Source organism: Tupaia chinensis, unplaced genomic scaffold (genome assembly GCF_000334495.1).
Source record: "Tupaia chinensis unplaced genomic scaffold, TupChi_1.0 Scaffold000529_1, whole genome shotgun sequence".
Taxonomy (NCBI): domain Eukaryota; kingdom Metazoa; phylum Chordata; class Mammalia; order Scandentia; family Tupaiidae; genus Tupaia; species Tupaia belangeri.
In genome coordinates this window covers 355,376-380,955 of record NW_006160042.1, presented here as the reverse complement: position 1 = coordinate 380,955, position 25,580 = coordinate 355,376, and the positions used below count along the sequence as shown (strand labels likewise).

General features: G+C 47.3%; 1 protein-coding gene across 1 annotated transcript in view; it reads right to left on the bottom strand.

Annotated features, from left to right (window-relative positions):
• Nucleotides 1–1,541: 1,541 nt before the first annotated feature.
• ANKRD35 (ankyrin repeat domain 35) overlaps nucleotides 1,542–25,580 on the bottom strand; it is a 25,499-nt gene continuing 1,460 nt past the window's right edge. Inside the window, 15 exon segments of the mRNA XM_014591088.2 lie at nucleotides 1,542–1,785; nucleotides 2,460–2,523; nucleotides 3,241–3,306; nucleotides 3,545–3,634; nucleotides 7,097–9,100; nucleotides 9,252–9,289; nucleotides 10,155–10,339; nucleotides 12,224–12,330; nucleotides 12,643–12,713; nucleotides 12,890–12,947; nucleotides 13,711–13,775; nucleotides 14,120–14,208; nucleotides 16,896–16,954; nucleotides 16,956–17,027; nucleotides 25,251–25,371. Coding sequence (XP_014446574.1) covers nucleotides 2,461–2,523; nucleotides 3,241–3,306; nucleotides 3,545–3,634; nucleotides 7,097–9,100; nucleotides 9,252–9,289; nucleotides 10,155–10,339; nucleotides 12,224–12,330; nucleotides 12,643–12,713; nucleotides 12,890–12,947; nucleotides 13,711–13,775; nucleotides 14,120–14,208; nucleotides 16,896–16,954; nucleotides 16,956–17,027; nucleotides 25,251–25,289 — 3,006 coding nt within the window. The 5' untranslated portion in view covers nucleotides 25,290–25,371 and the 3' untranslated portion in view covers nucleotides 1,542–1,785; nucleotide 2,460.

Sequence of the window (25,580 nt, the reverse complement as noted above, 5' to 3'; positions counted from 1 at the left end):
GCAGGAAGGGGAAGATACCAAGGGGAAGTGACCCGGAGAAGAATTTTTTTCAGTCTGGAAACAGAACCAGAAGGAAGAAGCCAACTCTGGGTAGCTCTTCAACCTTTTCCCAGGAATCAGACCTTGCATCCCTCTTTGCACCTGGGGCAAGTAACAGTGACCACATGAGACCATGTGTGTCAAATCTAGATATACCATTTAATACATGGTAGACCGTTTTAGATTGTACATCTTGAAGAAAACCTAGATCTCTCAATCTCCCCTTCTTAAAAAAGCATGGATTCAGGAGTCCCAATGTAGAGAAAAAAGATTAGAGTAGTAGTGATAAGAGATAGATTTGAGAAAGAAAAGAATATCAAATTTCATTTTAAGAAGGGTTGTTTTTCAAAATCTGGGTCCTAACCCATTCATGTATGAATTATGACCAAGGTTTTGATGAAGTATAAGAATAATGTAGGGGGACCAGCAGTTGGTGTAGTGGACTATGTCACTGGACTCCCATGTAGCCGACCACCGTTCGAGTCCCAGATCCAGTGGCTTAAACTCCTGCCGGGCGCATGTGTGTGCATGTGTGCATGTCCAAGATTCCGAGAGGAGAATGGAGGAGAAGGGATTGCGGTGTGACCATCCTCCCTAGGGGGTGATTTCTTGCTTTCTGTCTCTCTGTCTCTGTCTTTCTGGCGAGCACACGCACCCTGTAGCAAAAACCTCTCAAAAAAAAAAAAAGAGAGAGAGAGAAAGAACAATGTAGTCTCATTAGTCATAACTAATGTACCATTTTGGTAAGGAATATTGATAATGGGGAGGCTGTGCACATGTGGGGGCAGGGAATATGTGGAAAATATATGTACTTTTCTGCTCAATTTTGCTGGGAACCTAAAACTGCTCTAAAAAATGGTCTAGAGGTCAGTCAGTGGCACAGTGGTCAACTGCACAGTTCAAGTCCCAGACCAAGCAGCTTGAAAAACATGCCAGGCACATGTGCATGTATGCTCAGAATCCCAAAAGGAGAAAGAAATGGGAAAGAAGGAATGTGAAGAAATTATCCCCTTGGGGGCTGCTTTCACACTTTCTGTCTCTCTCCAGCAAGCACACACATCTGGAAGATTAAATAAATAAATGAAGCCTATTTTGAAAGGAAAAAAGTTCTACAATTATTTAATTTTATTTATTATTATTTTCCAGTTTGATCAGAGAGAAGGTGAGTGAGAAAGCAAGCCACTAGGTCTGGACTCCCACTGGCTATGGTCAGCCATGTGGGAGTCCAGCATCTTTAACTACCACAGCACCTGCTGGCTCCTGAAAAAAAATTTTTTAAGAAAACACATGAAGAGGGGCCAGCAGGTAGCATAGTGGTTAAGGTGTTAGACTCCCACATGGCAGACTTCAGTTCAAGTCCTGGACCTGGTGGCTTACTTTCTCACTTCCCCTCTCTCTGTCTCTCTTTGGTGAGCCGGTATGCCTTATAGCAAATTAAATAATAATAATGATAAATAAAATTAAACAATAAATCTTTTAAGAAAATGAAGATTTTTTCCCCTACTCCTTTAGATAGAAAAAAAGAAACAACAATGATATTCAGCACCACCCTGCCTCCTGCTTTATTTTCCATACAGCTGGCTTCTACTACACATCCTCTGATCTCATCCATGCTGATTCCAGGGTCCAGGTGCTCAGGTCTTTGGTCCATAATGTCAGGTGAAGCTCCCCACACTACCCCTAGTGACCACCTCCCCACACCCCCTAAGGCCTGATGGAGCTTCTGCCAACCGATGTTCTCATTCCCTGAAAGAAGAAATTCAAGGATAAATACACACACTTTTATATCCTCAGTCTCCTCCCACCCATTGTCAATACGCTAAAGGGACCCTCACCTAACTGGCCTGGAGAAGAGGCACCTGCATGGGGTGGAGAGAAGACTGGGGGGTAACTGCCCTTTGAATGAATGGTATGGAAGTGAAGGAAGAGCTTCACTCTAGGGGACAACTATCTAACTCGTCTTTCGCCGGCTTCCCACATTTGTCTTTTGGATTGTCACTCAGCCTCTTTCCAGTCTTTGCCCCACAGGTCACCTCCTTAGTCTATCCACTCACTGATTCCATACTCTACCCAGTGGTTTCTTATATGAGGGGTATTCAAAAAAGTTCACTGAAAATGCACATATTACAGAAAAATATGCATGAATTTCTATTTTTTGCACCAAAATAAAGTTGTCCTTTAATTTCATTTTCCCATAAACTTTATGAAGTCCCTTCATATTGTATTTCTCAGTTAACCTCATCCCAAATGCTCTTTGCCCCCACAGGAGTCCTCAGTGTCAGCTACTGCAGTTAAAAGAAGAGTCTGGTTTTCTTCTGAAAGCCTCCTTTCCCAAATTCCTCTCTCCCAAGCTTCTTCCCTCATCACCCACTACTTGAAACTGAGAAACCCATGTCCCTGAGGGCATACGGCAAGGCTACCTCACTCCTCCTGTATTCTGAGGATTCGCTGTAGGATATTGTACACGTCCTGTTCCAAGTAGCCCTGACAATGGCAGGAAAGAAACAAAAGGAGATAAAGATGTGGTACAGCCGGCTGCTGTTTACACTCTACCCTCACCTATAGTAGCTAACTAACTTCTCTATGGTTGTTTCCCTGTCTTCATAGAAACATGATGATGTCTGCTTCTCAGGACTGCTGGAGGGTTCCGACTAGGGATATGAAGCAAAGTGCCTGATACACAATGTGTTCTATTTGCCGCTGTCATTCCTGATAAAGAAACAAGCTACCCACACCTCTTCTTCCAGGGTTAGGGTTAAGTTGTTTCAGGAGGAAACTGGAAAAGGGTCGTGGGGACAGAAGAAGGCCTTACAGTTGTTCAGGGAATTGAAATGGAAGGCAAGGAGTCAGCAGGTTGTTAAGGCACTAGACGACTACCACATGGCCGACCACAGTTGGAGTCCTGGACCTGGCACTTTCTCACTTCCTCTCTTTCTCATCAAATTTAAAAAATAACAATAATGATGATGAATAAAATACAATAAGGTACAATACATTTTAAAAAGGAAATGAAGGGCAAACACCTCTTCCTCTTCTTGTTCATGCACAACTTCTCTTAATCTACCTAACGAGTATCGAGATCAGAAACCTGACACTGGGTCCTGCTTTCTGGGAAATGTACTAGGAAAAGAAGGGACTCCAAATGCATTGCCCCCTACCCAGATCTATGCCTCCATCTCCCCGAAGATCCACCATGCTTACCCGAGCAGCATTTAGCAGATGATTCCTGTAAGTGGAGATGATCTCTTCATGGTTCTTCTGGGAATCCTGGAGTGAGAATCAACAGGAAGTCATGTGCCACCATCCCCACACTCACCCAGTAGGAGGAGCAACGAAGTGAAGTGGTCAGCTTTACCACATATGCTCCCTTGGCCCACCCCTGGCCCACTCTGAACCCTGCCCAGCCAGGCCTCTGTAATTCCCAGAATGTCTCCCATGCATACATCACTCCCACTGTCCACCTTCTTCTCTCATAGCAGCCATTTCCCTGAGGGCCAGAACAAACCTGCAGCTGCAGGGCAAGGCGAGCATTTTCTCCCCGAACGGCTAGCACTTCCTCTGAAAGCTGCTCCAGCTTCTTCAACAACTCCTTGATCTGAGGGCAGAAGGATAAAGGAGGGAACCAGTGAGGCCCAAGTCATTGCTCTGCCTCAGACAGCACCCAGGGTCAAGGTCAGCTTCCTTATATTTGGTATTTAATATGTTCCAGATACTTTTATGCACATTGTCTCGTTTAATACTGAAGTATTATTATTCACATTTGGTAGATAAGAAGCCTGAGGTAAAGAGCTTGTCAAAATTACAAAGAGATGAAATCATGGTTTGAACCAAGACTTCTTTGACTCCATGGTCCCTGCTGTTTACTCAGTTCTGGATCCTAATGTACTTCTGGCTGTCCACCACAGAGGGACATGGAGATGAGTCTTTGAGGCTTGTGCGGTAGAAGTACAGATATGGTTCATGGGAGCCAACAATACTAAGAACAGTGGAAGAAGAAATACTAAAAGCTATCTTTAATTACCATGTGCCAAAAATTGTTCTGAATATTTTTACATTTTAGAGAACCAGCAGCTAGCATAATGGCTATGTTGCTGGACTCCCACGTAGTCGACCGCGGTTCGCGTCCCGGACCCGGTGGCTTAAGCACACGATGAGCGTGTGTGCGTCCGTGCCCAAGATCCCAAGAGGAGAATGGAGGAGAAGGGATTGCGGCGTGACCATCCCCCCTGGGGGGTGATTTCTCGCCTTCTGTCTCTATGTCTCTCTCTGTCTGTCTGGCGAGCGCACGCACCCTATAGCCAAAACCTCTCCAAGAAAAAAAAAAATATATATATATATGATATATATATATATATATTTAATTTTAATTATTTATTTCTTCCATGAGAGAGAGAAAAACAGAAAGAGGCACCCTCAACTGGGTCTTCACACAATTAGCCAGGATCACAAGCATGAATATGTTCAGGGAAGTCCCAGGACATGAACCCAGGATCATTCCCATGTGGATCCCAATTGTGTTACTACTGTGCCACTTCCTGCTCCCTGCTCTGATTGCTTTAAATGAAATATCTTATTTAGGGCCAGCAGGTGGTGCAGAGTTTAAAGTGGCTGTATCACACATGGCTGACTGACCAGTTTGAGTCCTGGAGCCTTGAAAAACATACCTAGTATGTGTGCATGCATACCCAAAATTCCGAGAGGAAAATGGAGGAGAAGAGATTGCAGTGTGGCCATGCCCCCCTGAAGGGTGATTTTTCACTTTCTCTCTCATTTATCTCCATCTCTCTCCAGTGAGTGCATGTGCCCTATAGCAATAACTAAAAAAAAAAACAAAAAAACCAAAAAACTTAATAGGGCCAGCAGGTGGCATGATATTTAAGGTGCTGGATCCCACACAGATGACTCTGCAATTCAATTCTCAGACCTGAAGGCTTGAGGATCACACCAAGTGCATGTGCGTGTGCGTCCAAAGTCTTGAGAGGATAGAGGAAAAGGGATTGCAGCATGGCCATCTTCCCTGTGGGGTTGGTTTCTCACTTTCTCTCTCTCTCTCTTTCTCTCTCTGCTGAATGTATTCTATGGCAAACATCTTAGGAAAAAGAACTTATTTAATGTAATACTCAAAATCACCTTATTACTATCTTATTTTTTTCTTTAAATTTATTTATTTACATTCATTCACTATACATCATCACAGCAAACAAAATGAGATTTCCCATCCAGAATACACTGTATATTGGCTCAATCAAGCACATCAACATACATGTTATCGTCAACAAACAATTTTACATTTCCTATGTCCTGTATACTTTATTTACCATCTTTTTATAGATGAAACAATGAGGCTTAGTGATGTTAAATAGCTTGCCAAAGATCAAACCAGTATGTTTTGAACATTCAGAATACCTCAGTCCTGTCTCTCTCTCTCTCATGTGTGTGTGTGTGTGTGTGTGTGTGTGTGTGTATATATTTTTTTAAGAGAAATGTTTGCTATAGGGCACATGTGATCACCAGAGAGAGACAGAGAGATAGAAAGCAAGAAATCATCCCCTGGGGGGGATGGCCATGCTGCAATCCCTTTCCCTCCATTCTCCTCTTGGGATTTTGGGCATGCATGCACATGAACCCAGCATGAGTTTTAAGTTGCCGGTTCCAGGACTCAAACCATGGTCGACTGTGTGGGAGTCCAGTGATGTAATTATTATGTCATCTGTTGTCCCAGAGACTATATTCTTAACTACTACACTTACTTCCCTTTGCCCATTTGTCTATTTTCATCTCCTTCCACACAACACAAAATCCCTCCTTTCTTTCATTAACTCTACTCCAACGATCCTAGTATTTTTATGCACTCTATATACTATATAAAATGTATATGCTTATATTTTTCAATAATTTAAAATTTGATCAGGTATACAAGTTTTAGTAAGTTTGGGAACCAGTAGTTGGAGTAATGGTAACGTTGCTGAACTACCACATAGTCAACCACAGTTTGAGTCCCAGACCTGGTGGCTTAAAACTCACTCTGGGTACATGTGCATGCATGCCCAAAATCCTGAGAGGAAACTGGAGGAGAAGGGATTGCAGCATGGCCATCTCCCCTGGGAGGTGCTTTCTGTCTGTTGTGAGCACACGTGCCCTATAGCAAAAATCTGTCTTTTAAAAAAATAGTCCGAATTTATTTCACAGGTAGTTCTAGAATTATTAAATTCATTGGTAAATTGATTATTTAGAATTCATAAAATGGGTCTCATAGAAACATGTAGATTTCACACTTTTAGAGCAAACATTATGAACCCCTGGTATTTTTTTTAGAGGTTTCTGCTATAGGGCATGTGCACTCGCCAGAGAGACAGAAAGAGAGAAATCACCCCCAAAGGGAGGCATGGCCACACCACAATCCCTTCTCCCTCATTCTCCTCTCAGGATCTTAGGCATGCACACACACAAACCCAGCGTGAGTTTAAGCCACCAGGTCCAGGATTTGAAACGTGGTCAATTATATGGGAGTCCAGTAACATAGCCATTACGCCATCTGCTGGTCCCAGGAACCTCTGGTATTTAAAAGTGATTTTCAAGGTTTTTTTTTCTTTGCACTGGTGCCCTCTTTGCTAACGGAAATATTTCACAGAAGCCACTCTGAAGTTGGAAGAGAGAAAAGACGCTATAGCTAGGGCTCCTTTTGTTTAACACCTAGTCCCTGAGTTAGTGCCTCAAAACTTCAGCAAAACCACAGCCACTCATCATACTATTAGGTCTCTTCCCAGGTCTACACTAAGTAAAAATGCTAGGAAACGGCGGTGTGCCCCTGGTGGTAGCCCTGAGTGCACTGCTTCTGAACCCTGAGAGCCAAATGCTATACACACCTTACCTGCACACCCTACCTCACCAGCTTCAACCCTAAACCCCCTCAGACCCAGGAAACTTGGTGTTGGGCCTGCAAATGATTATAGGTGCTCTGTTTGGGATATCATCTGATCAATGGAGGGTTGCTAGATTCAGATTAGCAAACCCCTAAACACACGGAGCGTTCTCTACAGCGGCCTCTGTGGCTCACCTTGGCCTCCTTGTCCCGGCAAGCCCCAATGAGATGCTCCATCTTGTCCTTCAGCAGCTCTGCGGTCTTCTCAAACTGCTCAGAGCGCCCGCGCATCTCCCTGGCCTGGCGCTCCTGCTCGGCTGCACGGGTTGCCAGGTCCCCGCTCCTGCGGCGCTCCTCCGCCACCGCCTCCCGCAATCGACTCATTTCCCGGCAGGCAGTGTTATACTTTTCAAGCAGAACCTTGAGCTCCTGGCCCCAAGCTTGGGCTTGGGCCACCAGAGAACCCCGAGTTTTCTCGTGCTGCCGCAGGCTGGCCGCCTCCCGGGCCCTCAGCTCAGCCACCTCCTCTGTGGCTTGGTAGAGCAGCTGCTTCAGTTTCCCTATCTCCTGGCTCTTACCACTCATCGTGGCCTGCACAGCCCGCAGCTCCTCCTCCAGCTTCCCCAGGTCTTGCTCCAGAGCAGCCACTTGAGGGGAAACTTGGGCCTTAAAGGTGGCGTCCAGCTGCCCACCTGAGGGTAGGCACTCCCGCAGCTGCTGGTTTTCCTCCTCCAGCTGAGTCAGCACCTGCTGGGTCTCCCGGTGCCTGTCGACCAGGGAGCGGATGCAGGCCTGCAGCTCCTCCAGGGGCTCTGCGGCAGAGCTCAGGGCACTTCCCCTGCCCACTAGGTCTGGGGGCAGGCAGTCCCACAGCCCTCGGAGGCCGCTGCTCTGGGAGGCCAGGCGCTCCCGCAGCTTCTCTGTGGCCTCCTTCTCTGTGGCTAGTTCATCGGTCAGCAGCCCCACACTTCTCCGCAACTGCTGTAGCTGGACCTGCGCCTCTGGCTTGGGCACAAACTCCCGCTGTAGCCGCTGGCTCAGGAACTGCAGCTCTCCCTGCAACCGCTGCCGCTCTCGTCCCAGCTCTCCCAGCTCTTCCAGCAAGTTACTGTTGCTCAGTCTCAGTGCAGACACCTCCTTCTCCAGATGTCCCCTTGCTAAGCCTCCTCCTGGGACCTGTTCTCCTCCAGGGGCCCCTAGGGGCTCTCCTCGGGCCCCAGGAGCCCTTTTCTCCTTCACTTCGTCCTCTCTGATGCTCGCTGGGGCTGCCCTTGTGGTTCTCTCTCTGGACTCCTGAGCAGGAGCCTCAGGTGCCACCTGTAGTCCTGCCTTTGCTCGGTCAAGCCTCACCAGCACCCGCTCCAGCCGGGCCTCCATCTTCTCCCAGGCAGCTGCTGCAGCCTCAGCTCGGGGAGTCCCCAGGACTCCCTCTAGGATGGGTCTTGACAAAGCCCCCCGGGCAGCATCCTTTTCTCTCCACACTGCCGCCAGCTCCTCCCTTAGTTGTAGCAGGAGTTGCTTCACGGCTGCTGTACCCACTGGGTCAGTCACTGTACCTGCTGGCTCAACCTCTGAAGCCTGAAGCAGCTCCTTCTGGCCAGCATGCTGCTGGTCAGTACAATTAGGGCTAAGTGTCTGTTCCCTGCTGATGGTTGGTGGCTGTCCTGTGGCTTTCCCAGTGATCTCACACCTTGGGCTCTGGAGTGGTGCCAGTTCTTCTGGTTGGGGCATCCCATGTACTTCATATTGGGTTTCTCCTGGGGCCAAATCCTCAGCCTTCTTGGGATCTGATGTTGGCTTTACTGTGGCCACTGCCTGTCGCTGTTTTAGTTCTTGTATGTGCTCAGCCAGCAGGTACAAGGGACAGCCTTGCTCCATGCCATCCCCTCCAGGCCGGAGACTAGAGCCCTCCTCCTCAGGAGTGCCAGACTGTCGGGACAAAAGGAGCCCTAGCTCCTGCACCTGCTCTCGAATCTGGTTCTCCAGGCCCAGGTAGGCTGCAGCTTGAGCCTTACACTCCTCTGTCTTTCGTACCAGCTCCTGCTCCAACTGAGAAACTTTCCTCTGCTCCTCTTCATACTTCCACCTCCACTCCTCTGAGCACGGGTCCTCATCCTCCTCTTCCTCCTGCTCCTCCTCAGGCTCTGCTCTCCATGGGCTTTTAGGTGGAGAACCTATCTGGGACCCAGATGGAGAGGCCTGTATTAAAACAGAATAGTGGAGTGAGGCCATGCAGTTAACTTAGTGCCAGGAGGGCCTTTCTTGTCGTAGAGTGTCTTGATACCCCAAGGACCACTGGAAGATGGTCCCAATGAGAAGCAAAAGAAGGTGGAGGTACTTAGGATCTTACCTGGGATACAAGATCTGGGTGTTGAACTAGACTCTGACCTGTAAGAAAAGATATGGAGAAAATGAGAGACAAGACAGATCTGATGTGCTTCTAGGCTGAACTCTGTCTTCAAATTTTCTCTAAGGCAAGGCACCTCAGTGTGATAACCCTCACCACACATCTTCCTAGTCCCAGGGGCAACTTCTGTTCAATGGGTCCCTGAGTATCCAGGAATTTTGGTTTCCCATCCCAGAGATAGGCTAGCTCATTCATTTTGTTCACTTGTTTATTAGTCACTATGCCAGACACTGTACTAGCCACTGGGACCTCAATGGTGAACAGAGTAGAAGTGGACTGTCTCCTGAGGGGCTGACAGTCTAGTAAGGGAGACAGAGATTGGCAAACAAATCACACAAATATTGGTATAAGTTATAGACTTGAGCAACAACACTAGCTAGAGTTGCCCTCCTAGAGAGATAAAGCTACATGAAAGAATTTTGTGAGCATGCTTTTGAGAATTTGGTGTCACCCCATAGAGGCTGCAATAAATAAGTAGACTCTTGAATAAAGTGACAATTATTTGTCAGATGAGCTACTTCCATGGGAACAAATGGAATTCTAAGAAACTTCTTCAATCCTATGGCCATCAAGGAGAACCTTGTTTTTGTTTTTGTTTTTCTTTGTTTGTGATAGAGCATGTGAGAGTGAGAGAGACACCAGGGTCTGGTCATGCCATGATCCCCTTCTCATGGACCTCCAGTCCTTCAGATCTTGAGCTTGCATGCCCAGCATGCTTCAGAGTGGCCAGGCTGGGATTCGAGCTACATTCACCATGTGGAATCCAGCGTCTCTTGAGCAGTGAATTACCACTGCACCACAGATCTGGCCCTCGAGGTGAATCTTGAAGTTACCACAGGGCTTTACCTCCCCGCCGTCGCCGGTTCAGGGCCTGTCGTAGCAGCCTCCACAGTGCCTTGTCCTTTGTGTTCAGGGCGTAATGCAGAGCATCGTGCCCCGTGCTGTCCACTGTGCCCACATCTGCTCCGTGGCTCAGGAGCAATCCAGCCACCTCAGCACTGCCTTTTTCACAGGCCAGGATCAGAGCCGATCTGTGGGTTGAGATGAATCTGAGCATAGCTTTTCCTCAGAGTATTAAGAGTTCTAGGTCTAGAAATTTACTTCTCAGAGTAAATTCTCACTCAGTGGAGTCAGGAGAATAACAGATCAACCTGACAATGACAAAGCTTTAGGCCAGAATAGCAAGACAGCACTTTTCTTTCTTTAAGAATTATTTATTTGGGACCAAAAAGTGATGTGGTGGTTAAGTGCACTGGATTCCCACATGGCCAACTGCGGTTCGAGCACCAGGCCGGGCAGCTTGCCTTCTCACTCTCTCTCTCTCTCTCTCTCTCTCTGTCCCTCTCTGGTCAAATTTAAATAAAAATAAATAAAGCTAAATAAAAGAATTCTTTAAAGAAAAAAGAATGATTTAGTTGGGGCCAGTAGGTGGTATGGTGGTTAAGGGCACAGGACTCCCACATGACCGACTACAGTTCAAGTCCCAGACCTGGAGACTTGCTTTGTCACTTTCTTTCTCTCCCTCCCTCCCTCTCCCTCTCTGGTCAAGTTAAAAAATAAGTAAATAAAAATAAATAAAGTTAAATAAAATAATTCTTTAAAAAATAATTATTTTTCTTAAATTTTTGAGAGTTTTTTGCTATAGGGCGTGTGAGCTCGCCAGAAAGACAGAGAGAGACAGAGAGACAGAATGTGAGAAATCACCCCCCCACGGGGAATGGCCACACCACAATCCCTTCTCCTCCATTCTCCTCTCAGGATCTTGGGCACACACGCACACATGCCCAGTGTGAGTTTAAGCCACCATGTCTGGGACTTGAACTGCGGTCAGCTACATGGGAGTCTAGCAACATAGCCATTATGCCAACTGCTGATCCCAATTAATTATTATTTTTTAACTTGACCAGAGAAAGAAAGTGAGAAAGCAAGTTGCCAGGTTCAGAAATCAGACTGTAGTCAGCCACATGAGAGTCCAGCCCCCTCAACCACCATGGCCCCTGCCAGCTTTTTCTTTTCTTTTTTTACCCCTCTCTTTTTTTTTTTTTTTTTCTTTTTCTTTTTACTTTCTATAGTGTGTGCACTCACTCGAGTGAAACAGAAAGAGAAGGAAAGTGAGAAATCACTCCCCAGGGGGGATAGCCATGCCACAATCCCTTCTCCTCCATTCTCCTGAGATTCTGGGCATACATGCACGTGTGCCTGGTGTGACTGTCAAGCCACCAGGTCTGGCACTCAAACAGTGCAGTTGGCCATGTAGGATCTAATTGCCTTAACTTCTGCACCAACTGCTGGCCCATAGACCAGAACTTTTCAAATGTTGTTTTTGTTTTTGTTTTTTTTCAAAGAGAGACTTTTGCTATAGGACACATGTACTTGCTATAGAGACAGAGACCTAACGATGAAAAGTGAGAAATCACCTCCCCAGGGAATATGGCCCTGCTACAATCCCTTCTCTACCAGTCTCCTCTCAGAATTTTGGGCACTCATACACATGTGCCCAGAGTGAGTCTTAAGCCTCCTGGTCTAGGACTCAAACTATGATCCAAACATGGGAGTTCAGCAACATAACCATTATGCCATCTGCTGGTCTCATTTTTATGTTTTATATATTAAGGTTCTACATAAAATTTTATGGGGAAAAAAAGAATCCCATTGCTTAGGAAAGAGTTTGAAAACCAGTAAATTGAGCCAATGTGTCCAGAAGGATGGATTCTACTTCTGAGGTCACTTACTGGGAAAAAGACAGTGGTAGCAGGCAAGCTCTTCTGAACCTTCTCTGGGAGGAAGGGAGGGTTCCCAGAACTTCTCCTCAACACACACACACACACACACACACACACACACACACTTTGCCCACTGTCTCCTTCTACATTGGTCAGTCTGAATATGGGTGTGCAAACACGGGGAGGGCTTACTTGTCATCCTTGTCAGTCACATTAACTCGGGCGCCTCTCTGCAGCAGCTGTGAGCAGATAGCTGCGTGACCACCCAGAGATGCGATCATCAGGGGTGTTCGTCCATCCTGCATGGATTGTGAGAAAGGGGTTCATGTGGAGCCAGAAAGAGCCAGGAGCTGGACACTACCCTTCCAACTCCCCTTTGCCAACACCTCTCCAGAGAAACAAGTCATCCTGGGGCTAAATACTCCTATTTGGAGAGTTAAAAGTTCTCCAGAAGAGAAGGTTTAACTTCTCTGTGAGGACAAGGAGGAATGCAAGGAGAAAGAGGAGGATGGTGCTGTACAACCCAGTTCATAGAATTTGAGCTGTCAAGCTCAGAGAGAACAGTAGCCTCCCTGTGCAGGGCGCCTCCCAGGTACCCAACTGATACTCACATTATCCAACACATCCAGGAAGGCTTCGTGGTCACACAGCAGGAGCACACTTGAGGCACAACCAGAGGAGGCTGGGGAGGGTTGAGAGATGTCTGGGTTAGAGGCCTACTCAGACTAAGACCCAGCCTCCCCTCTGACCATTTCAGTGCTTGGCCCTGGCTGCCCGCCCCTTCCTATGTAATCTTCGTTCCCATTTCCCACCCTATCATTCCTGCAGCCATGTTCCCACCAGTTCCCTGGCACACACCTGCCCAGTGCAATGGACTGCGGTTCTCTGCATCCACAGCATCTTCATTAGCACCATGCTGCAAATAGCCACAAAAGGAAGCAGCATGGAGCTTGGCATTAACATCCTCCTCCCACACCCCCATTTGTTCACCACCTTCCATGGTAATATAGGGAGGAGCAGGAGGACTGGCGCTCTGGGGGAGGCCAACTAACAGCCAAGCCAAGTCCATTCCCTGCAGATGATAGGCAGACTTGAATTTTAGCCCTGGTTCCTAAACCTAGGGCCTCAGGAAATCAGATAGACAAGTAAATATGGTAGTGAAAATGACACCTGAGTCTACGGATGGTACTTTACAATCATAATTACAAAACTCGGGAAGAGTCAGGAAGAACAAAAGCAGAATAGCCATTTGCCCAGTGGCCTGTTGAGGTCATTGTGTTTTGTACTTTTAGAAACTCATTTATAAGTTTACCACATATACGTTTCTCTTTATGCTACTGGACTATAAATGACTCAAAAACAGGCACTTTTAATTTGAACACTTCTGCCCTCCTTCCACCTGCCCATCATCATACCAGTCTGCAAGTGGCTTGATTGACATCAGTGCCCAATAGTCCCCAGCAACTCTATTTTGTGACCTGCCCTAGAGGGCAGTATTGAGCATGGTGTCCACACATAGTAGCTGTTTAAGCAATGTCTGTGAATAAATGATTATGAGCCCTCTTACTAGAGGCGGGAGGGGTAAATTTTCCAACTATTGCTTGTAACTACAAGACAAAGTTAAGAGGCTGGTTCCATTTCATCCATTCGCAGGAGTAGAATCAAGAGCCTGCTTTTACCTGAAGCAGAACCTTGACACACTGTGGCTGGCAGGAGATGGTGGCCAAGTGCAGGGCGGTGCTTCCTGGAAATAGAAAGAGGGAGAGAGGGAGGTGGGGTGGCCCCATGCATGCTGATGACTCACAGGGAGGGAAGGCAAGAGACGCACAGATAATCAGAGGGAGATTAGAGAGAGAAGCTTTCGGTCACACAGGGCCAGAAATTCCAGTTCCCCAAGTGGAGGTGGGAGTAGGGGCAAGGTATGCCCAGCTTGCACGGAGGGGACCCCTGGAGAGATACTGACCAGATCTTACTGAGGAGACAAGCCAGGGACCACAGCTGGAATCTCTAGCAGGGCCCAGCACTGGCCCCTTCTACTGCCATCAAGGGCCCTGTAAGCAGCATGGCCCAGCCCTTCATCTAACTCACCGTCCTCATTCTTGCTGTTGATGTCAGCCCCATTTGTGAGCAGTATAGTCAGACACTCTGTCAGGCCTTTCGAGGCTGCGAGATGAAACCTGCCAACATGAAAGCCAAGAGGCAGAAAGATGAAGGGACTAGGGATGAAGGGAGGACCTTCATAAGCACTCCTTGCTATGCTCCCTACCCCAAGGCCAGTTCCAAAAGCAGGGGTGAAAGCTTCCCAGCCTGACTTCTTTTTTTTATTGGGGGGGTGGGGTGAGGCGGGAGAGGGGGAGAGATTTTTGCTATAGGGCTGTGTGCTTATCAGAGAGACAGAGACAGAAAGCAAAAAATTACCCTCCAGGAGGAATGACCACCCTGCAATTCCTTCTCTTCCTCCATTCTCCTCTCAGGACTTTGGGCACACATGCACACACACCTGGTATGAGTTTTAAGCCACCGAGACCAGCACTCAAGCCATGGTTGACCAGTATCAGTCCAGTGACAGAACCATTATGCCATTTCCCAGCCTGACTTTTTTTTTTTTTTTGGAGAGGTTTTTGCTATAGGGCATGTATGCGTGCGAGAGAGAGACAGAGACAGACAGAAAGTGAGAAATCACCCCCCAGGAGGGATGACCACGCTGCAATCCTTTCTCCTCCATTCTCCTCTCATCCCGAGAGGAGATGCATGCATGCACACGCGCCCGGCGTGAGTATAAGTCACCAGATCCAGGACTTGAACCGCAGTCAACTATGTGGGAGTCCAGCGACATTGCCATTACGCCAACTACTGTTCCCCCACAGCCTGACTTCTTAAGAAAGATAGACAAGCTACATGGCATGCAGTCATAAAGTCAGAGGAGGTGGAGACAAAGACAGAAGTAAGAGCTACAGCTCTCAGGGAATCTCAGATAATTGCAGGATGTCCAGGGAATACATAGTTACCTGCCTCTCTGGGCACAGAACCTCAGTAGAATGGGAGCCGTCACAGAAAGAGTCAGCCAGAGCAGAGCAGAAAGCTGGACATTGGCGACTGATTTGGGCAGAGACAGGGATATGGCTACCACTTCATTCCTGATTTCCCAAGCATACATACCCTCCTACTTATGCAATGCAGACATGCTCTATTTATTGTATGTATTTGTTCGCTGTTTATTTCATGGGATTTTTGTCCTTTTTGAGTCAGTGATCGCAATCTGGGTTTTGAGGTGGATGAAATTTAGGAATAATATATCTTCTCTCACTTTCTGCAGTTCTTCCTATATACTATATAGAAAAGGATTATCGATATGCTTGCTAATTAAGACAACAAAAAGTGGGACCAGCAGTTGGCGTGATGGCTATGTTGCTGGACTCCCATGTAGTTGACCACAGTTTGAGTCCTGGACCCGGTGGCTTAAACTCATGCCGGGTGCATGTGCGTGCATGCCCAAGATCCCGAGAGGAGAATGGAGAAGAAGGGGTTGCAGCATGGCCATCCCGCCTGGGGGGTGATTTCTCACTTTCTGTCTCTCTGTCTCTGTTTGTCTTTCTGGAGAGTGCACGCGCCCTATAGCAAAAACCTCTAAAAAAAAAAAAAAAGACAACAAAAAGAGCTCTGAAGTTATAGGTATTACAGAACCATTTTGCCTTTTCCCCGCCTGCTTTTTTTTTTTTTTTTTTGGAGAGGTTTTTGCTATAGGGCATGTATGCGCTCGACAGAAAGACAGAGACAGACAGAAAGTGAGAAATCACCCCCCAGGAGGGATGACCACGCTGCAATCCTTTCTCCTCCATTCTCCTCTCATCCCGAGAGGAGATGCATGCATGCACACGCGCCCGGCGTGAGTATAAGTCACCAGATCCAGGACTTGAACCGCAGTCAACTATGTGGGAGTCCAGCGACATTGCCATTACGCCAACTACTGTTCCCCCACAGCCTGACTTCTTAAGAAAGATAGACAAGCTACATGGCATGCAGTCATAAAGTCAGAGGAGGTGGAGACAAAGACAGAAGTAAGAGCTACAGCTCTCAGGGAATCTCAGATAATTGCAGGATGTCCAGGGAATACATAGTTACCTGCCTCTCTGGGCACAGAACCTCAGTAGAATGGGAGCCGTCACAGAAAGAGTCAGCCAGAGCAGAGCAGAAAGCTGGACATTGGCGACTGATTTGGGCAGAGACAGGGATATGGCTACCACTTCATTCCTGATTTCCCAAGCATACATACCCTCCTACTTATGCAATGCAGACATGCTCTATTTATTGTATGTATTTGTTCGCTGTTTATTTCATGGGATTTTTGTCCTTTTTGAGTCAGTGATCGCAATCTGGGTTTTGAGGTGGATGAAATTTAGGAATAATATATCTTCTCTCACTTTCTGCAGTTCTTCCTATATACTATATAGAAAAGGATTATCGATATGCTTGCTAATTAAGACAACAAAAAGTGGGACCAGCAGTTGGCGTGATGGCTATGTTGCTGGACTCCCATGTAGTTGACCACAGTTTGAGTCCTGGACCCGGTGGCTTAAACTCATGCCGGGTGCATGTGCGTGCATGCCCAAGATCCCGAGAGGAGAATGGAGAAGAAGGGGTTGCAGCATGGCCATCCCGCCTGGGGGGTGATTTCTCACTTTCTGTCTCTCTGTCTCTGTTTGTCTTTCTGGAGAGTGCACGCGCCCTATAGCAAAAACCTCTAAAAAAAAAAAAAAAGACAACAAAAAGAGCTCTGAAGTTATAGGTATTCCATAGTCTACATCATATTGGAGTTTGGCCCTTTCAGGGGGACCCACATACAGGGAAGGTTAGGAGGACTTACGGGGACTGGCCGTTGGAGTCTAGCTTGGTGGGTCGGGCAGACTTTCGGGAGGCCAGGGCAAGCCACGCGTCCCCCATCCCCCCGCTGCACTGCCTCCAGCAGCTTCTGATCACGACGGTTCCATCTCTCCACCTGGTCCAGAGCCACAAAGTGAATATAAGGGGTGGGAGTGGTGCAGACAAAGAAAAGAGGAAGATGGGGGCCAGCAGGTGGCATGGTAGTTAAGGGTGCTGGACCTCCACATGGCCGGCCCTAGCCCTGCTTTCTCACTTTCTCTCTCTCTCTCTCTCTCACTTTGGTCAAATTAAAATAAATAAATAAATAAATGAAGTTAAATAAGATAATTTTTGAAAAGAAAAGAGAGGTTTAGGATGGCAAGTAAGGAAAAAGAGCCATCCCTGAAGTCCTTTCACTGTTCTATCAGTTACTCGGCCTAGCTCACTGTGTCCTTCTTAGGTGTGCCAGCTAGATATTAACCACCTCATGTGCCACCAAGAATGATTGCTGGTTATCGTCAGCCCTGGGCCAAAGTGCTCAGACCACTGAATTAAAAATCATTTATGAGTGCTGAATGCATAGTATTTCAAATTTAAGCATCTTTTTATCAGTCTTATGACAATTATTGTTGTTAGGTGTTCAACCTCCAAACAATCCAAGTCACAACTCCCTTCCTTTTTTTTTTTTTTTTTTGAGAGAGAGGCTTTTAATATAGGGTGTGTACACTCACCAGAGAGACAGAAAGTAAAAAGTCATTCCCCCAGGGATACCCAGAATTCCTTCTCTTTCATTCTTCTCTTGGGATTTTGGGCATGCATGTTGTTTCAAGTCACCAGGTCCAGGACTTGAACTGTGGTTGACCACATAGGAGTCCAGTGCCTTAGCCATTATGCCACCGGTTTGCCCCATGCAATGCTTGTTTTTGTTCTTAGTTATGTGAAAAGTAAATCAAGGCACTTAGCTTCAGGTCACTGTCAGGAGTTCAAATACCTAACCAAACTGTATCTACCCATTAGCTTTAGGCTCCCAAATCTGGAAGGGAAACGCATTCTGTTTCTCACATCATATCTGCGTCCTTTAGATAGCTTCTCTCTCCCTTCCACAGGAACAACCACCAACAGGCAAAGATGGGTCTCTAGCTATGTAGGAGGAGGCAGGAGGAGGCAGGAGGAGGCAGGAGGAGGCAGGAGGAGGCAGGAGGAGGCAGCAGGAGGCAGCAAGGGGCAGCAGGAGGCAGCAAGGGGCAGCAAGGGGGGCAGCAAGGGGCAGCAAGAGGCAGCAAGAGGCAGCTCCCCAGCTCCCCAGCTCCCCAGCTCCCCAGCTCCCCTCCTTCCCCTTTTCCACTCCTCTGCCTTCACTTCCCTCCTATTATAGTTTCCCTGGCAGGGAGCAGCTGTCCCAGACAACAGCCACACCTGGACATATATTGTTCTGCCATTCCAGCTTGAGTTTTTGCGGGTGGTGGAGTAATTACAGTAATTGAAGTATTATGGGGCGTGAAAGAGAGAGCTGTGTAAAAACACCAGGGCTGAAAGCACAGAAAAGCCTGGTTTGGTTCAGAGAGGAGGAAGGAGAAGCAAAAGGGATGGATATAGAGATCTATGGTCTGGTGAACAGGGTTCCAGATGGGTATTTTGTTGCTACCTGAGTTTGGGACCCGGTTCAGCTACATTCTAGCTATATGACCTAGAGTAAACCATTAAATACCTCTAACCTGTTTCCTCATCTGTAACGTGTGTAATAACTACCTCATCATGTTGTGAGCAGTAAATGAGCGAATGTATATAAAATCTCTTTGTACACTGTAAAGAGTCACACACATGTGAAGCAGCTTATAACAAACAGGAAGTAGGGGGGACTGGTGGTGGCATGTTGCATTTTATGAGGTGTAATCTCAACAAGACAGAGGTGAAGAAAAAATAGAGTCTGTGGAAACCCAATAATTTTCGAATACTGTTTACATAGCCAGGGCAAATTATTACTCAGCAACAGTAAAGGTTTAAATGCCCAGGCCATAAACTTATCTGGGGTAGATACATTCTGAGGTCATTCTGAACAGTGCTTGTAACTTTTCACAGCCCTTTCCGGTGCTATTTCAATTAGTCTCTCAACATCCCTGGAAAGTAATTAGGGCTGATAGTATTTTTATCTCTCTGACAGAAGAAACACACTAAGGTTAGATAACTGTCCAGAATCACACAACAGAGTGGTAAAATTGGGATTAGAAACCAGGGCAAGTGGTGACTGATTCTAGTTCTGACTACCAGACCCACACTAGTGCAGAGCTATGGAAAAAAGGTCACTTATTTCCAGATAAACAATCTAAGATCGCCTCTGGTGCAAAGCCGCCCACCTTCAGATGCTACTCCTCACAAGGAGAATGTCTAAACAGGTTAATTCTCAGTGAACAAAATAAGCAAAATGACTCCTCCACATACTGACAGACTCTGACATGTGAGAACATATTTTCTAGTGCCCCTTGGGGCCCAGGGCCTCCCCAGGAAAAGTGGAGAATGCTATGCCTCCACCGCTATGCCTCCACCACACAGCACTGCCATAAGCTGAACTGTTTTCAGTTATTTCTTTTAAATTTAAAAAAAATGGGCCAACTGATGACATGGTGGTTAAGGCTGCTGGGCACCACATGGCTGACTTTGCAGTTTAAGTACTAGACCCGGTGACTTGAAAAACATGCTGGGCGTGCATACATGAGTGCCCAAAATCTCAAGAGGAGAATGCAGGGACCAGCAGTTAGCATAATGGCTATGTTACTGGACTCCCATGTAGTTGACCGTGGTTCGAGTCCCGGACCTGGTGGCTTAAACTCATGCCAGATGCGTGTGCGTGCATGCCCAAGATCCTGAGAGGAGAATGGAGGAGAAGGGATTGTGGCATGGCCATCCCCCTGGGGGGTATTTCTTGCTTTCTATCTCTCTGTCACTCTCTGTCTTTCTGGTGAGCACACTTGCCCTATAGCAAAAAAAAACCTCTCAAAAAAAAAAAAAAAGAGAGAGAATGCAGAAGGGATGGCGTATGGTCATTCCCCTCCGTCTCTCTCTGGAGAGTGAATGTGCCCTATAGCAAAAAGGAAAAATAAATATAAATAAAATTTAAGACAAGGGGCCCAACCTGTGGTGTGGTAGTTAAGGCGGCTAGATCCCATATGGCCAACTGCATTGTTCAAGTCCCTGACCTGCTGGCTTAAAAAAATATGCCAGGGGACCAGCAGTTAGCATAATGGCTATGTCGCTGAACTCCCATGTTGTCGACCACAGTTCGAGTCCTGGACCTGGCGGCTTAAACTCACACCAGGCATGTGTGCATGCATCCCCAAGATCCCAAGAGGAGAATGGAGGAAAAGGTATGGTGGCATGGCCATCCCCCACGTGGGCTGCTTTCTCTCTTTCTCACTCTGTCTCTCTCTCTCTTTCTGGCAACCGCATGCACCCTATAGCAAAAACCTCTCCAAAAAAAGAAAGTGCCAGGTGCATGTGTGCCCAGAGTCCCAAGAGGAGAATGGAGGAAAAGGTATGGTGGCATGGCCATCCCCCACGTGGGCTGCTTTCTCACTTTCTCACTCTGTCTCTCTCTCTCTGGTGAGTGTATGTGCCTTCTGGCAATTAAAAAAAATAATAATCATTAAGTAGAGGTCCCACCATGCTGCAATTCTGTCACAGTCTCCCAGCTAGGACTACAGGCATGCACCACCAGGCCCAGCTCGTCATTCTTGCTATGTTGCCCAGGCTAGTCTCAAGCTCATAATCCTCCTGTCTCTGCCTTCTAAATTGCTGGGATTATAGGCACATGCCACCATGCCACACCTATAGGCTAGACCCTGATTCACATTCATGCTTCCCATGTGGTCCAGCCTGCAGAGCAGTGCTTTTGTTGTGGTTGTTTTTTGAGAGTTTTTTGCTATAGGGTGCATGCACTTGCCAGAAAGACAGAGAGACAGAAAGAGAGAAATCACCTCCCAGGGGGATGGCCACTCTGTAATTCCTTCTTCTCCATTCTCCTCTCGGGATCTTGGGCACGCACGCACACGTGCTTGGTGTGAGGTTTTTTGTTTGTTTGTTTGTTTGTTGAGAGGTTTTTGCTATAGGGCGCTTGCGCTTACCAGAAAGACAGAGAGAGGCAGAGAGACAGAAAGCGAGAAATCACCCCCTAGCGGGGATGGCCACACCGCAATCCTTTCTTCTCTATTCTCTTGGGATCCTGGGCATGCACGCACATGCGCCTGGCATGAGTTTAAGCCACAGGGTCCAGGACTTAAACCGCAGTCGACTACGTGGGAGTCCAGTGACATAGCCATTACGCCAACTGCTGGTCCTGAGAGCACAGTGTTTTAACAACATGTGCCACCACAACTGGGCCTTAAAATCTTGATTCTAACATCTTCTGTCTCTGTGAATTTAGGCCTATAACAACTTCTCTGGACTTCAATTTCCTAATGACATAACAACATATAAAGCATCTAGCTCTTGTCTGTCACATAGTGGGTACACAATAAATGTTAGTTCTAATCCTCATCCTTTTTAGCCTTGCTGGACACATTCTGGATGTTTGTAGGCTCCGAATTTTTCAGCCATGGGAGTGACAGAAGGTATCTTGCTCTTATCAGCCAATTAATAACAGCCAGACTGGATAGAAGGTAAAGATGCTATCTTTCCAGCTAGATAGTTATGAATACACCCGACCTACTTTCTATAATATTATTATGCTAAGAGCCATTTAGAAAGGCTGAGATTCTTCATAACTAAATCTCTGCAGGGCTGCAATAAAAAAGAACTTCCAAATTCTAAGATCCAATTCTATTGCTTCTTCCAGCACCTTGAAAAGAAGGCACTAGATTACCATGGTAGCCGTAAGGGAGCAAGCACCAAATTAATCACAGACTCAGTAACAAGGATAACCTTCACGGTTCTATAGCTGAAATTAGGAGGCCTCTGTAGAAGTAGTTGTACTTTTTCCTTATCTCTTAAAAAAAAGAAAGGTGGAGGCCAGCAGGCAATGTGAAGGTTAAGGTGTTGGATCCCACATGGCCAGCCTTGCAGTCCAAATCCTGGATCTGGCAAATCCAGAGAGGAGAACGGTGGAGAAAGGATTGTGCCTTGACCATCCCCTGGGGGTTGTAGTCTCACTCCTCACCCCCACAAGTACACATGACCTAGAGAAGCAGGTAGAGAGAAAAAGTGGCTACTGATGAGGAATAGGTGAATGGAAATGGAAAGCTGCTCTGGAGGAACTGGGACCTGAATTTGGATGCTTTCAATGTAATAGCCAATCCTCTAAACTGATGCCGTGTCAGCTTTTCTGGTGTACTCCTTACGTAGGCAGCGTAAGCTCATACGTAAGATACCCTCAAACATGTCTTCTATTTGACCAAAATGAGATGACAAGTTAGGTTTTTGTTTGTTTGCTGATCTTCCTATGTACTTAGATTAATTTTTACTGGATAACTTAGATTAAATGATCAGTGATCTTATAGTCCTTACCTCAGAGTGACAGTGCAGGGCTTTGGCCCTGGACCTGAGTGTGTGAGTGGAGACAGGGAGGGGCACTCTGCCGGCATAACTGGGAAGTCGGGTTTGGAGTGGCCAGGAAGGCTGTCACGCTATTTCTCTGACAAATGGTCTAGAGTGGTTAGCCACCCAAGGGAGTGGAGGAATTTATTATGAGAAGTATGGGGTAGTTTCATGAGGAAATAATTTACAGCTGACACTAGCCTATCTTCAAACTTCCTGTGACCCCAGTCTGACTGAGGAAACAGCTAAAGTGTTCTAAATTTGTCCAGTTTACATCCTATAATCTCATTAGACTAAGATCTTGTTATACTAAGAAGAGTTTAGAGTGGGTGGACGTTCTTCATGGTGACTCTGCAGAGCTAGAGTGAAGAAGGACCAAGAGGGCCAGACGATGGTGCGGTGGTGAAATGCGCCACTCTGAGTGGCAATCCCACACACCCAGAGGCTTCCCTGAGTATACTGGGCACTGCTTGCCCATAATCCAGGACTGACGAAGGCTGGGGGTGAATCGCAGGGTTGAGTCCTTGTTGGCAGTGCTGTTTCTCTCTCTCTCTAATTCTCTCTTTCTCTGTCTCTCTTGCTTATGAAAGAAATAAATAACCAGTTTTTAAAAATTTAGCTACAGAGCATGTACACTCACCAGACAGAGGGAAAGTGAGAAATCACCCCCAGGAGGGATGACCACACTGCAATCCCTTCTCTGGTCTCCTCTCAGGATATTGGGCATGAGTGCATACACACCCAGAGTGATTTTCAAGCTGCTGGATCTGGGACTCAAACCACACAGATGGCCATATGGAATGCAATGCCTTAACCTCCATACTACCCGCTGGCCCAATAATCAAACTTTTTAAAAAAGAAAAGAGAGACGGAACCAGCAGATAGTGTAATGGCTATGTTGCTGGACTCCCATGTAGTTGACCGCAGTTCGAATCCCAGACCCGGTGGCTTAAACTCATGCCAGGTGCATGTGTGTGTGTGTGCCCAAGATCCCAAGAGGAGAATGGAAGAGAAGGGATTGTGGCGGGGCCATCTCCCCTGGGGGTGATTTCTCGCTTTCTGTCTCTTTGTCTCTGTCTTTCTGGCAAACACATGTGCCCTATAGTAAAAAACTCTCCCAAAAAAGAGAAAAGAGAGACAAAGGGATGGTTTCACATCCCAAGATCCAGCTCATTGCTCACTCTAGCACCTTGGAAAGGAAGCACTGCCCAAGGATAGGAGAAACAGGAAGAACAGAATATAGAATTCTCATTCCTAAGGAGTGGGCAGACTCCCCAAACCTGAAAGTAAAGGGCAATGTTAAGGACTTTTGGTAAGTGGGGAAGAGACTACAAGAAATAGAAATTATTTTGAATTAAGACAGTCCGAGTAGCCTCAGTTTCTGGTACCTATGATAGTAAATGCCTTTTGACTGGTTGATCAATGTGTGGAAACTAAGTGGAGAAGTAAATGTAAGTGGGACAAGGACAGGCCTCAACAGAGTTCCTACTCTTGCCTCATAGCTTGCTCTAGGTTCTGTGGCCAGCCCATGCAGAGCAAGTTAAGGGCAGATGCATTTCTCATATTTGCTTATGAATTTTTACCACTGAGTCAAGTTAGCTAAGCAACAGTACTCCAAGTAGCTGGCGAATTCACTTCTCAATGAACCATCATCCTGCCCGCCATAGAAAATTCCATCTCTGGGATGGCGGTTCTCTCTGTAAGAGATCTCTAGAGAAGTTATATCCTCCTTCATCCACGACTTTCTCGGTCTTCTCCCTTGTGTTTTGCTCTGGGAGGACATGTGGAGTAGAGCAACTTCCGCTGGGAATTTTCAGACAGAGTCTACTCTCTCTCTTCTCCTCTCACATCACTTTTCCCTGACTCATTCAAAAGAAACAGAACATACAAGCCCTAGACAACTGGGTAAGGGTTCAGGGCAGAGGAAGCGTTGAGAGAAGCAGGCAGAGGCCTTGACTGGCCCAAGAACCAGTCTGATGACCAGACACTGCAGTGAACTGGCCAGGGTGGATTCTGCGGGCAATGTACCCAGTCCTTTGGGGAGAAGCCAGGCAACTGTACATCTTCTGGCAGAGCCTGCCAGGCTGGCCAGACTGCAGGAGTGAGCAGGTATAGGGGGTCCAACCAAAAGGGGCAAAAAGTGGGGTTGAGTAACTATTGTGTAGCATGGGGCAGAGGTCGAAAGGGAGAACAGAGGCTGCTGCCATGGGAGCACCAATTGGAAAAAGGTTTGGAAGAATGTCTGAAGGCCAGTGGTGCCGGCCAAAGAATGAGAGTGGAAGTCGCATGGGGCTGGATGGAGGCAAGGACAAGGGAGACTAGGAAGAAGGCTGGGGGAAGGCACAGGGCCAGGAGGACTTAGGTAGACCAGAACAGCAAGGGCAGGGCCCTATGGGAGGGCAGGGGTGTGGGGACAGGGCAAGGCTGGAAAATAGGACTGTGGGAACTTGGAGGGGGTAAATTGGAGCTTGATGCTGAGCAAAGACCACGGCTAGGGCAGATGCTTTGGGGTAGTTCAGTACTGGGAGACAGAGAGGTAGAGGAGATAGGGATTTGGAGAGGGGATGGGGCTGCACAAAAACATACCAGAGGACAAGAAAGGGACCAAGGCCAAGGACCTTGGGGAGGGCACAGGTTAGGAAGGCAAGTCAGAAGCTGGGGGCCAGGGTCACAAGGAAGGAAGGGCTGGCAGGCTGCCTTGTGGGAGCTGAAGAGCTGGAAAGACTGATAAAGAGAAAAGGCGATGGTGCATGAGATGGGACTCAGGACTTCTGTCACCACAGGACTTGGAACCCAACCTCATCCCGATTCTCGCACACATTTTGGGACCTACCGCCACTTGTGAACTGGAGCAGGAGAAGATGCGCTTCATGGCCGGGGCCAGGGCCACGGGGGGACGGGGACGCGCGGAGAGCCGGGCCACAGGTTTCCAAACCCACCGAACTCGATTGGAGCTGGGCAAGAGACAGCTGTCAAAAAGCCGAGCTCCAGGCACCGCCCCAGAACCCGCCCTAGAGTCCTCCCCACTCAATCAGAGACGAAACCCCAAGCAAGGGCTGGGTTTAAAACTCCGCCCCTGACCCTGTTCCACCCCGCCCCTGCAGAGGCAAAAAGCCCGCAGTCTTCGGCTGCGACACCGGCTTGATCTCCAACATCACCCTCC